Source organism: Salvia miltiorrhiza, chromosome 3, assembly GCF_028751815.1.
Source record: "Salvia miltiorrhiza cultivar Shanhuang (shh) chromosome 3, IMPLAD_Smil_shh, whole genome shotgun sequence".
NCBI lineage: Eukaryota > Viridiplantae > Streptophyta > Magnoliopsida > Lamiales > Lamiaceae > Salvia > Salvia miltiorrhiza.
In genome coordinates this window covers 56,774,464-56,786,644 of record NC_080389.1, presented here as the reverse complement: position 1 = coordinate 56,786,644, position 12,181 = coordinate 56,774,464, and the positions used below count along the sequence as shown (strand labels likewise).

The following is a 12,181-nucleotide window of genomic DNA, read 5'->3' as shown; positions in this document are numbered from 1 at the left end:
ATATGTTCACTTGCCACTGCGCCACGTGTCGCTTTCACGATACCTAATTGGGGAATGGCGTAATCTTTGTAGTATAAAGTAATTTTTAATCAATAAATAATCATCATAAACTAAATTATAAAGTTATTTATACCGGATCAATAAGCATTATTGTCGCGCATTGCATTTTTCCTTTTTCATGTATGGTTTACATTAGTATAAAATAAAATATTTATAGAAGATAGGAAAAGAGTTTGATTAATTATCAAGTAAGCTCAAGTTAAGCAAAAAATGGAGTTGCAGCCGGCGCCGTCATTATCATTTCCGGCTACGCGCGAAGAGGTCTTCGTAAGTCCTTCAATTTCAATAGATTCCGACGGCGCGCGTGTAAAAGGAGGTATCGCATTCTATTCTACCTGTTCGACAAAATGCCCCAACGAATTTTATATGCAGAAGCAGAACATGATTGGTTTCTGAATGTTTTATCTGATTGGCCAGTTTCTACTGCTATGAGAGAAATGCGAAGGCCAATACACTTAGCCGCCGTGTTATGGAGAGGGCTATGAATATGATATGGATATGGTTATTTGAACCTGAGATATTCGCTTGGATTATGGAATTGTTGATAGTGATGCTTTCAACTGATCAATGATTCTTTCATGTTTAAGTAAGCCGTTGTGGTGGTGACATTGAGTGGTGCTGCATTAGGATTTCATAGGTGCTTTTGTGAAGGGATAACGTTTTTTAGATGAATTCAGTTATATTTGGGTTACGGGAACGTAGGAGCTATAAACTGGTACCGTTTATCCAAAAATGGTCCAGATTGCATATCATATTCTGAAGAGCATCTCAGATTTATGGTGACTATGAAGTCAGTTAGTTTACTATGACTTGGTTCTTCTTCTTCTTTCAGGTAATGATGGAGCTTGCTGCGTGGAGATGCTCGAGAAGTTGAAAATGAAGCAAGTTTTATACAGAATGATGAACAACTGTTTTTTTCATCTTATAAACCGTAGGGTACACTCTTTAGTAAACTTTCATTTATAGTTATAGTAGTTTCTCTTCTAGCACGCCGCAACTTTTTCCTCCTTCATTTTTGTCAGGTGAGGCAAAATGATTCTGCATCTACCTCTTTCTCTGCTTTGTGGCATTTATTCTCACGTACATGAACATCAACTAGTTGCTCTGTATAAAAAGGGAATCAGAGAGTCGGAAATTAGCTGAAAATATCTCCAGAAAATAACATTATTCTAACTGAATGCTTGCTTGAGTTGAAATCATTTACTACTATTTTTGAATTGGGTGAGACACATTTATGATTTTCTTATAGGAGAAATAGGATTCCTCTGTTCATTTGGTGATAAAACTCACTTGGAAAGTTCTTCAGCTTTTCCCATTCGTTGCATCAGTAACCACCAGCTGCAACTGTTGATTTGCTTTCTCGTCATCTTTTTCGTCATTCACCTTTAGATACTGATTTGGTTTATCTGTGTCTGCCTCTTTCACCTGTAGATGTAGCTCTGATTTCTCGGAATGAGTTTCCAGATCCCATTTCTGAGGTTGTTTTGCACTTCCCCTTTTCCTGTATATGCAGTAGAGGAAGAGCTGCAGGATGCCTAGTGGGCTACCAACCAGATTTGGAGACTGTAAAATAAAATCACAGGAAATGCAGTCAGAAAATGTTTTTGTTATTTATATTAGTTGTTTTCCTTACAAATAGACCTTATAGTCACACTAACCGCAAGAAAAAGATCATGGCTTAACAGTCCATATGCCATCCATAGCGAACTTGCAAGAAATGAGAAAAGTGACAGGTAGAACGGCATAAATTCCACGCTCTTCGTCTGTATCACTTTTTTCTGACATAATTAGAATAACTATATCAGAAATAAAATTTGAGAAGCAAATGAGTAATTTTATCTGACCCTTCCAAGAAGAATATCAAATTTCCCCATTTTCTGTTTACTGGGCATAGTATAATTGACAAAAGTACTCACCACAGCCACCAGTGGAGAACCATACATTGCCACAGATGCTACCAGTCCTATACTTCCAACAAACGCCTTGCGATGATGGTGATCATGGAATACAAATGCTGATAGTAGTACAACTGAACAGGACAGCAGGAGAACAGGTAGAGTCATCATGGCCACCTTTTTCTGCAATTTCATTAAAGCTATATATTAATAATGCTCGTCTTTCCACTACCTGTCATGCATGAAATGTTGCACTTAATTGAATTTAGTTCATGTTAACAGTTAACCAGACCATACATTTATTCTTTCTAAATACATCTTCTATTTGCTAGTGGCATGATTTGTAACTTGTCAGTTAATTCATGAAAAAGCGGAACTCATTTTGCAAACAAGCATGCAAGCTAAGATTCACATTTTGCTGCATATGAAGTGTAGATGGTGAAGAAGCCAAAAACAAAAAAAATATTGATATTACAGGATGTGAAATGCTTTATTATTTGTGTAAGATAACTTGCCTTTCCATCGGTTGAAGCATAGTAGAAATATATCAGTATGAAAGATATCTCCAGAAGAATTCCTAGTCCATTGATGGTGACCACAGGAAAGTTCTCCCACTTGTAACTTACAACTGGCAAGCCATACCAAGTGTAGAGGAAACAGTTCAACAGGGCCATGATATATGGAACGCACGAATACTCTCCAGTGCTTTTTTTCCTTATCACCTTAGAGAAAGTGAATCTGAAAATTTTAGACGTAGATCAAGATCAGACATAACATTGTTGCATATATTCCGTTTATGCATGAAAACTTAATTGTTCTATAGTAACTTCTAAAAGTTTGAGTTTGATTAATATTTTGGATTATCGTAAGTTGTGAAATGGAATAGAGAGTTTGTAGTTACATTGGTGCAGCATAAAGTAGCATAGAGGCTGCATTCCCTGCAAGAAAAATCAAAAGACGTTTAAAACTCAATGCTACAGAAAGTTTTACATATGTAATGAGAAGGTTGAAGAGTTGGAGGCAGAAAAAGTTTACCCAAAATGCCTACTGCTATACGAAATTTCTCTTCCATATTGTTTGATGCTGAATAACCAACCTACGAAGTGCTACTGCTGATTATTGTTGTTCTGTAGCTTTTTATAATCCGAAGAGGTATATATAGTGCAAAGAAAGGATGAAAGAAGAATAACCCGCAGACAATTGTAGCCTTGTAGGAATAAGAGCAGAGTTGTCTGTATTCCAGTGAACTTGTGGACTGAAATAATCAATATCAAAGTGATGGAAAAATAAATAAATCTGTGTGCTTGTATCATTAAAGAATTATTTTTGTTTCTTGATTTTGTTTAATATAAATATTTTAGAATAATTTTAGTATCTCTTAATAATAACGAGGCAGGAAATAGACTAAACCAGAAAGATATATAAAAGAATAAGTTCCCAGTCTGGTTCTCTCCTGCAAGTGGAAGATGTTACAAGACTTCCACTGTCCACTTATAACAATTGAGGTAATCTTTTCAATTCTAGTTTCCAGATCTTTCCCTTAATGGTGAATATACAAACCAAAAAAGAAAAGGTTACAAGTTCATCTCATCTGCTTTATGTTCATTACCAATAGCAACAGTTGTGTTGAGCATTTGGTGTGTCGAGAGTACTTTTTTTCATACAAATTGGTAGTTTTTCTGTTAATCATCAACCTTGCATGTTTAACTGTCTCGCAACTCTTTAAGGTCAACACATTGATTCTAACCTTCTATGTGAAACTATAATGTTAGTTTGGAGTATCTTGTAAACCCTTAGGCAAATATGTGAAAGAAGAAAGTAACGCAGAAGAAGGGTTCTGGCTTAAAAATATATGGTATATTGTACTGGACTACTTACATTGATAAAGAATCTCTAATTATTTAATGCTATTTAATGTTAGACATGTTTAGCAATCAACATGGCTTCATCTTCAAGACGACTGCTTCATGACTCTTGTAAGTTTGTGTTGTTTGAGTGATCACTGATCAGGAGTTATAGAACTGCCTTTCTGTAACATTACTTTCATAATTTTCAATAATTTATGTCAAGATTTTTTACATCGTACTGATCAAATAATCAAAACTGAAACAAATAATAAAGAAAATGCCATATTGCAATGAACTACAAACTTTAATCTTAAAACATAAAATTCATGCAGATAACTCATTCAAATAGTTGAAAAGAAAAGGCAACCTAGAATCTAACACAGTAGTTAGTTTTGCCAATCTGACTTCAAAGATTAAGTGGTTCTTCTGAGGTCTTTTAAATTTGCAAATTCAGGGCATCTAAAAAAGAAAAAGAAAAAAACAAATTAATAGGAAGAATATGTACTTGGAGAAATGGCTGGGAGTCAAATCTCTTATGCATGCAGATGTAAATCTGTTTCTCAGCATTTGGAAAAGGCAGCTCCTGATGAAAAAGGCCACTTTTATGATGGTGAGCTCACATTTCCTTTTTGTTGTCTTCCATTGTTTCTGCTATCCACTAAAAATTCTATACACTTTGCCACAGTGGGAACTTAATGCTTTATTCTATACATTAAATGAATGTTATTATTTCCACCTTATTATCCCAATAAACTTGTTTTTGATGATGCTTGCATGTGAAGAGGGTATCATAACGTTGATCGATATTCAACACACATGGGACACACAAGAATTTGGTTCTAATTACAAATTTCACCAATCAATGGTTCAAAGACTATCGGACATATATTCTCAAATTTGACAGTCATGATGCATGGTTGTGAGGTGAAGTTGTTGAAAACGTTATTTTCTGACTATTTGCTAAAGAATGTTGGCTATATGCTGATGCTCATGGGATGTAGCAATGAGCACGTTGTCTATATTTCAGTATTATTGTTATGTTTGTGTTCAATATGAGGTATTATACTCTATCTGTGATTCTCTAGAATATGCTTATCGTCTATGTTTGTTCGATTCAACTAGATTTACTAACTTTACACTCGATTTGAACTATTAGACAGGCTATTGGCCAAAAGGAGATCAAATCAGCAGTCAAATTTCTTCTTATTTTCCACTTATTCTTTCTTGAGAAGACTTCAATCAGAGGAGATCTATCGATTGTGTCCAAAATAGACCAATTTTTTCTCTAACAAATGTTAAAAGTGTTTTGGTTGTGAAATAATCACTTCACTCGGAATTTTATTGAGATTAATTTGAGCTCATTGTTGCTAATGCATGTTTCTCTCTCTCTCGGTGAATGAATAGTGAAAAGTGGTGAGTAATAGGATCAAGTATTTTAATTGTTATATTGGAGTAGTATTTCACGAATTGTGTTACTCATTATTTCTACCTGTATCATACGTGGGTATATATATATATATATATATATATATATATATATATATGGAGAGGTTCAAGAAAGAACCATAAATAAAAAAAGAACGGAGAACCATTTTCAGCCATTCGATCATCAAGATGTACGGTGGATGCATCATCTTGTTGGATGAATATAGAACCTGGGTTCGAATCCTAAAGGGAGCATTTTTTTTTAATTTTTTTAGTGCATTAATTTTAACAGCGAATGCATTAATTTTTACAGTGAATGCATTAGATTTGATGGTTCTCCCATTCTCACAAATAATGTAGTTCTCTCTATCTCTCTCTCTATATATATATATAGGGTTAGGTTATATGGAGAAATTATTTTTTTTTTTTAAAAGTTAAAAACGTTGAACATATTAGTTTTTGATGAACATAGCAACAATTTTATTGAACGTTTGATGATCGAATCCTGGAGTGCAAAATTTTAAATAAATACATCTTTTCAACAAATACGTCCGTTCATAAAAAATTACTAACATGTTCATCATAATTATTGATATGTTCATCAAAATCTGAACACGAGTTGTTTCTCACTTCTTTAAATATTTGTCTTTCTCAATATATATGATCCATATACCAATATGTTACTTCATATTAAGATTTCCCTAAATCTCTACATGAACTAGGTGAGTAATTAACATTTTCAATTTGTGTGGTAAGATAGGATGGAGACACCATTCAAGAAAATAGTCATAAATTACTTAAGCTCATAAAGTACATAACAGATTTCTAAATCGGTATGGTAAAGAATGTCCTTAAGCACAAGTACATAACAGATTTCCTTTCTTTTCTTTTTTAACAACTCGTTTAAAGAATTTTTTAAAATTGTTTTTACATAACAGAATTGTTTTCTTTCTATTTATTGCATTTTCAGAAAAAGGAAGGACATGCGAAATGATAATATCAAATGACGTTGGAGGACCATTAATGTGTACATTTTTTTGAGAAGCATACATATTAAAAACTTGAGGTAGTCTTGGGTACACGCGGGTGTACCGTATAATTGAGTTATACTTTCACTTAAACTTGGACTCGTACCCTGATTTGAACTCATATCTTGATCTAACTCATATAAATAATATTATTAGGTGTAGTCAAGATTTTGTGTAAAAACTTAGATACGTTCAACTTAGGTTAGTGGACTCTGCGACCAATTCTCAACCACATCTGAATTATTGCGCTATATTACGTCTTTCGTTGCTAACTTTATATAATCACTAATATTTAATAAACATTGGTTATCCAACTGTGATATCCATTCGAGTTTATTACCTAATCTGAGGAACAAATCACTCAACATTATCGTGGATATTATAAAATAATAAAAATTGCTCTTTCTATTTGGTGTTTGGCTGCGCATTATTTTTTTCTTAATAATAAATTTGCCACTGATGCTTAGTGGAGTCTGCCAATTGTCTTGAACCTTAAATACTTCCAAATTTGTTGTGATACACCGCTTCGCGATTTGGCTTACTTTGTGGCCAAACCGATAGCAAGGATACGATTTCTGTGGGTTCACAAAGTCATCCACATCAGATTTGTGAAAGTACATCTATTTCAAGTTTTTAATTATGATCTATCAATTCTTAATTTAGATTTTATTGATTCATATATTTTTTAACTAGACTTTAATTACGGCGAATATACATTGTACATTGAATCGGAGCGTGACTTTTTTGAGACGGACATTATAAGGAATTTAACATAAAAGCTGACAACTGATCTACATATCATAAGTCATGTATTTTTCATTATCTATCTCGTAATTTATTTTCGACTAAGTAAAGTATTGATATGAAATAATGTCGTTCCTTTGTTTTTTTTTGGGTTTTTGTTTCTGTTCTTCTTCCTAATTTGAAGAGATCCCTCAAAAAATCAATCCAATGTACACTAGGACATTAGAACTTTAACTCCCCAAACAAACGCGAAGGTAATTTATTTGTTTTCCTTTTTACGAAAAAGACAAGGTAATTAATTGGTTATTTTATAGACATACATAAAGCAGGTAGAACTAAAGGTAACTAATATTGGAATATACATTGTTTGGTTTGGCAGATGTGATAGATATGATTGATAAGTTGATAGGATTGGAGGAGTGATTAAATAATATATTCAACTTTGAGGTGATAAATAACCACTCAATTGGATGATTAGATAAGGGCCAAATCATCAATCAAAGATCCAATTATGTAAATTAAATACTTGATTAAAGAGATTAACGCAAATGAAAATGGTGAGGTCTAACCTTTTTTTTCAAGAAGTATAAACTGTCATCTGAACTTTGCGATATCTCCCCGGAAAAATATTGTGATATATGCAGTTTATTACTTCAAGATTTTTTATTGTTTTTGCTCATTTATTTTTTAATGTGTAATGAATTCCCTTATGTTATTGCTTTTTTTTTTCCTAAAACAAAGTTAGATAATACTCTATCCACAAAATATCTTTTCTTTGGTCAAGTGAACATGAATTTTAAGAAAAATTAATTATGTAGTATTTGGTGACTGCAGAAAGGGCCTCATAAATTTAAAAAAGTAGTGATAACTTATGAATTTACATGGATTCATTAACGACAACATGTGTAAATATAAGAAAATTTTAAGGGTGATAATTAGTGAGAATATATGTCCAAAAAAAGATTAGGAAAATATTTTGTGAACAAACGAAAATGATTTTGAAGCTACTGTGCACTGGCTTCAAAAGAAGTGGTAGGGAAAAAGGAAACCCCTTTAGAGAACAAGTGAATCCTATAAAATGTTTTACGTGTCAAAATACGACCCCTCTAAAATTTGAAGTGACAAGGTATTGAAGAAAAGTACATCGTAAAAGTGGCAATAATTACAAAGTGATGCTATCACTAGGTATATAAAGCTTAGAGAAAATTACCACTGCACTGCAAAACGTAGATATATCAGCAGACCAGGGCTCGCCATAACTAATTTGTATAATACATATGATTTTGTATATAGAGTGAGAGCAATCACACATTAATCATACAAGGCACAGGCAAGTTGCATGGTGTTGCTGCTTCATTTGTAAATGTAGCGGCGAAGGTAATCCACTCGAGTTGGATGTTTGAGCTTCATGAGAGCCTTCATTTCATGCTTCCGAACCATTTCTCTTGAAATGTTCAAATTCCCAGCAATTTCTCCAAGTGTTCTATCCCCTTTCCCGTCGAGCCCGTATCTCTGCCTCATCACCAAGCTCTCCTTAGGCTTTAGAGAATCAAGCTGTCCAAAACCAGAATGAGTCTTTAGTCATTTCTTGATCAACTCAAGTCTAAAACTGCGGTAAATGATGCATGCAAATTGATGATGAGGATTTAATTATATGTGGTGTTTCTACTGAATATAAAAGCCAAAACCAAAAATTATGACCTGTATAAATTCTTTTATATATCGTGTCCAACAATTTGAGCCAACGATAATCATGTTAATGGTATTTATGATTTCAAGTTGAGAGATATTTTACACTCTTTATCTCTTAAAACTTGAAAGCCAACACAGGTGCTGTACGCATTCAGTGAGCAAGTTGGACCGAATAATTTATGTGAGGATGCAAATTATGAACAAGAATTTAAGGACAATCAAAGAATCAGCATCCTTGTTAAGAAGGGCAATATGTTCTATGCATCTTATTCTAAAAATAAAAAATAAAAAAATAAAAAAAATAACTTTCTTTGACATAAAGTGACAGATGCGAGAATCAGAAGGTGGAACTAACATTATTGATATTTTCTAAGTTCGTTGCAGAATTAAGGCTAGAAAATTACCACATCATCAAGAGCAAGTCTGAGAAGTGCCGGTTGTCTCCTACTATCTCCTTCAACACCATCAACATCAGTTATGGCGTTGATGAACTCCTCATTGGTTACATCATGACGTGCATGGAGAGAACCAATAGGCTTCGATGCCCTCATCACTTCATGGTATCTTTCAGGGGAGATTCCAACCCGTTTTGTAATCTCTTCAACGGTTGGTGTCCTCTGAAGCTCAACAAGCTGCTCCTGCTTGGCCCTCTGGATTTCTACTCTGACCTACAGCAGAAAACACTTCAGTTTATGATATATGTTCTACATAAGCATTTCCTAAAGCGTAGCCATGGACCAGTAATTTAGTCCATCAGCAAAGTAGTACGTGTAGAAAGACTTACCGATTCAAGGCCAAAGGAGACCTTTGTGAAGCTTGACAATGTCATTGAACGAACAATGGCATGCCTGATCCAGAAGAGGCCATATGTTGAGAGTCGGAACTTCCTTCTTGGTTCAAAGCGATCTATAGCAGTCATAAGACCCTTCACCCCAGCTTGACAGAGATCTTGGAATCTTGGGCCATTAGCAAAGTCTTGAAAATACTTATTCATGACAAATAGAACAAGCCGCAGGTTGTGCTGCAACCAATGTAGCCAGTGGCTTCAGTTAGGTTTTTATGGTTTGAGTTTGATTTACTGGCCCTAGAGAGCATTAGAGAGTAATTTTGTCAAAACTACCTGATGCATACTCAGAATTAATTGAGAATCTACGCACACCTAGGGCCTAGGCCAAGAGACGACCAATGATGAACTCTCACAAATTTCCAAACAATTAAAGCCTAACACCATAATTCCTGCCAATTTGTCTTGATATTTAGGTTGATCGGAGTTGCAACTTACTGAATCCACTCTAACATTCACCTCTCCAAGAATTCGGAGGTTCAGGGTTTGGTTGCAAAATCCTACTACAAACTAATAGAGACTGCAACCTCAATATGTAACTCCAAATTGAATACTATTTCAAGTGGGAGTTAGTATAATTGCAGTTAAAATAACTGAACAGAGAAAGTAAATTACCTTAATCAACTTATTTCTGGCAGCTCGACCAACTTCCAACTGTTTCCGCAGCTGAAAGGTATCCATATTTATTGCCTCTGCTAACTCATCATCAGTTAGCTCTCTTCCTAAATCACTTTTTAAGGTTTCCTTAACTTTGAGGATTTCCTGAAAGACAGTAATTCAAAATTAGAAAGCAAAAACCATAACAATCAACACTAATCAGGTTTTCCTTCATTTGTTTTTTTTTCATATACTCTATATAATTATCACTCTATCTATTGAAGGCTAATGGTCTCACCTTCATAGGTTGCATCAGTTTAAAAAGCCAGGCATGCTCAGATGAAGTAAGAACAGGTGGAATCTTCATTTTCTTCCAATCTAAGCTGACCAAATCCGTTGAAGAAGTATACTCTCTAACAAGCCTATCAACCTTCTCATCTTCATCATTCTTTCTGTGTTTCTTATTTTGGGCCAATGCAACAAATTCACCTTCCTTGTTCATTCTCATAGCAATTCTCTTCTCGAGATTCAATCTTTTAGCCTTTCTCTGACTCCTCACCAAACTCACCTCCCTTTCTTTCTGTGCCTCCTCTGTTTCCGCACTCTTTTTCCTAAGAGGCTGCCTTCTCTTCCCCCTTCCTGTTTTGACCTCCTCATCAGAGACATCTGTACCAGGACTCCATTTGTATAACTTTTCAAGTTTAGCAGCTGCTTCACCGCAATCTAACTCCAATATACTTGGAGAGACTTGATCAACAGTGACTGCTTTTACTCGTTCAGGCCGCTTCTTCATCTTCCTTGACGTCTTTATATTCTCTTTATTCGTCTCCAAAGGTAAAGCTAAAGATTCTCGTTTAGCAACCAAAGATGTAGTTTTAGTTTCATTGGATTTGAAAGCCAACACTACTGGCCTTTTCAATGAGGATGGACGATTCAAATTTCTTGCTCTCAATCCCAATGGAGTTCGTCCCGCAGAACTAGAAACAGTGGTGACTCCCATGCCAAAGCTGTGTGATCCAAACGAAATAGGAATTCCCTCAAAACTCAAATTCTGTCAATACCCAAAACAACAATACATCAATCCCAAATTTCAACGAATATACTCTTTTAATACACAAACAAATGTTAATAGATCCAATCATGCATCACCACTTATCCAATTCTCTATCGGATATCACGATTCATGAACTGTATATAATGATTTTCCCTCTCTTAACAGCTGATAACAGGAATAGCATATTAGCTAAATCAAATACAAGAATACAAACTAAAATCTCGAATAAACCATCAAGCACCATATCAAATCATTGAATTAAAATGATCGCACAAAACAAAAACAAATCTAATTGAATGTTAAGTCCATACTAACACACATAAAAAAAAAACTCGAATCATATGGAAAGCTAACAAAAGATTAATGCGCATCAGTACCTCAAATAAAATAAGTAATGAAAACTTCGATGGAGCTGAGTTTTCAGGCTGACACAATAGTATGGCGAAAATGGTGGGAAGATGTAGAGAATCTAATTGCAGAGAAGCATGAGTTTGGATTCACCGGAAATATTTAAAATCTATAAATAGTCCAACGAATTTTGGCGTCCACAAACTTTTCCGATATTAATATCTACGGCTGCGAACGGAGAGCCAAAACATCGACGGCCGGTTAGTTATCCACGTTGACTGAGAGAATGTTTGGGGTGACGTGGCTGACGCCGCAGCAGAGAACGATACGAGTGACTTAATGACGTGGCGAAAACAGATATTCTATTTATTTTTGTTTTAAGTATTTGTGGATATTGTGTAGGATACGTGCTATGTGGTGATTGGATTGAAGATTGCTCAAAACTGGTGTGACCCACTTGGTATTTTTATGGTTTGAATATGCAAACGTTGCCTAATTACAGCCATTTAAATTTTAAGTTTTCCTCAAAGAAACATTTTTTATTTTATTTTATGTTTCTTTTTGTGACATATGGCGTTTAGGAATTTCAAACTAAAAATGTTCGACTGCAAATTCATAGGGTATAATGCAGTCGAATTAATCGTGTC

General features: G+C 34.5%; 1 protein-coding gene and 1 long non-coding RNA gene across 2 annotated transcripts; one reads left to right on the top strand and one right to left on the bottom strand.

Annotated features, from left to right (window-relative positions):
- The first annotated feature begins 119 nt into the window (after positions 1 to 119).
- Positions 120 to 5,189, top strand: LOC131014623 (uncharacterized). Its single transcript, XR_009098276.1, has 2 exons — positions 120 to 376; positions 478 to 5,189. It is a non-coding gene; the product is annotated as an uncharacterized LOC131014623 (long non-coding RNA).
- A 2,875-nt stretch (positions 5,190 to 8,064) lies between these two features.
- Positions 8,065 to 11,856, bottom strand: LOC131014621 (RNA polymerase sigma factor sigE, chloroplastic/mitochondrial-like). The gene is made up of 6 exons (XM_057942643.1): positions 11,564 to 11,856; positions 10,431 to 11,183; positions 10,151 to 10,297; positions 9,476 to 9,712; positions 9,096 to 9,359; positions 8,065 to 8,553 (listed from the first exon to the last, which is right to left on the bottom strand). Exons 2-6 carry the CDS (start codon positions 11,130 to 11,132, stop codon positions 8,353 to 8,355), a joined length of 1,551 nt encoding a protein of 516 aa, XP_057798626.1. The 5' UTR covers positions 11,133 to 11,183; positions 11,564 to 11,856; the 3' UTR covers positions 8,065 to 8,352.
- Between the last annotated feature and the right edge of the window lie 325 nt (positions 11,857 to 12,181).

Coding starts and splice junctions, on each gene's coding strand:
- LOC131014621 (XM_057942643.1), bottom strand. CDS start 11,132: ATGGGAGTCACCACTGTTTCTAGTTCTGCGGGACGAACTCCATTGGGA. Junction 9,713..10,150: donor CCAGAAATAAGTTGATTAAG/GTAATTTACTTT, acceptor CATTGGTTGCAG/CACAACCTGCGGCTTGTTCT. Junction 9,360..9,475: donor TCTCCTTTGGCCTTGAATCG/GTAAGTCTTTCT, acceptor TTTCTGCTGTAG/GTCAGAGTAGAAATCCAGAG.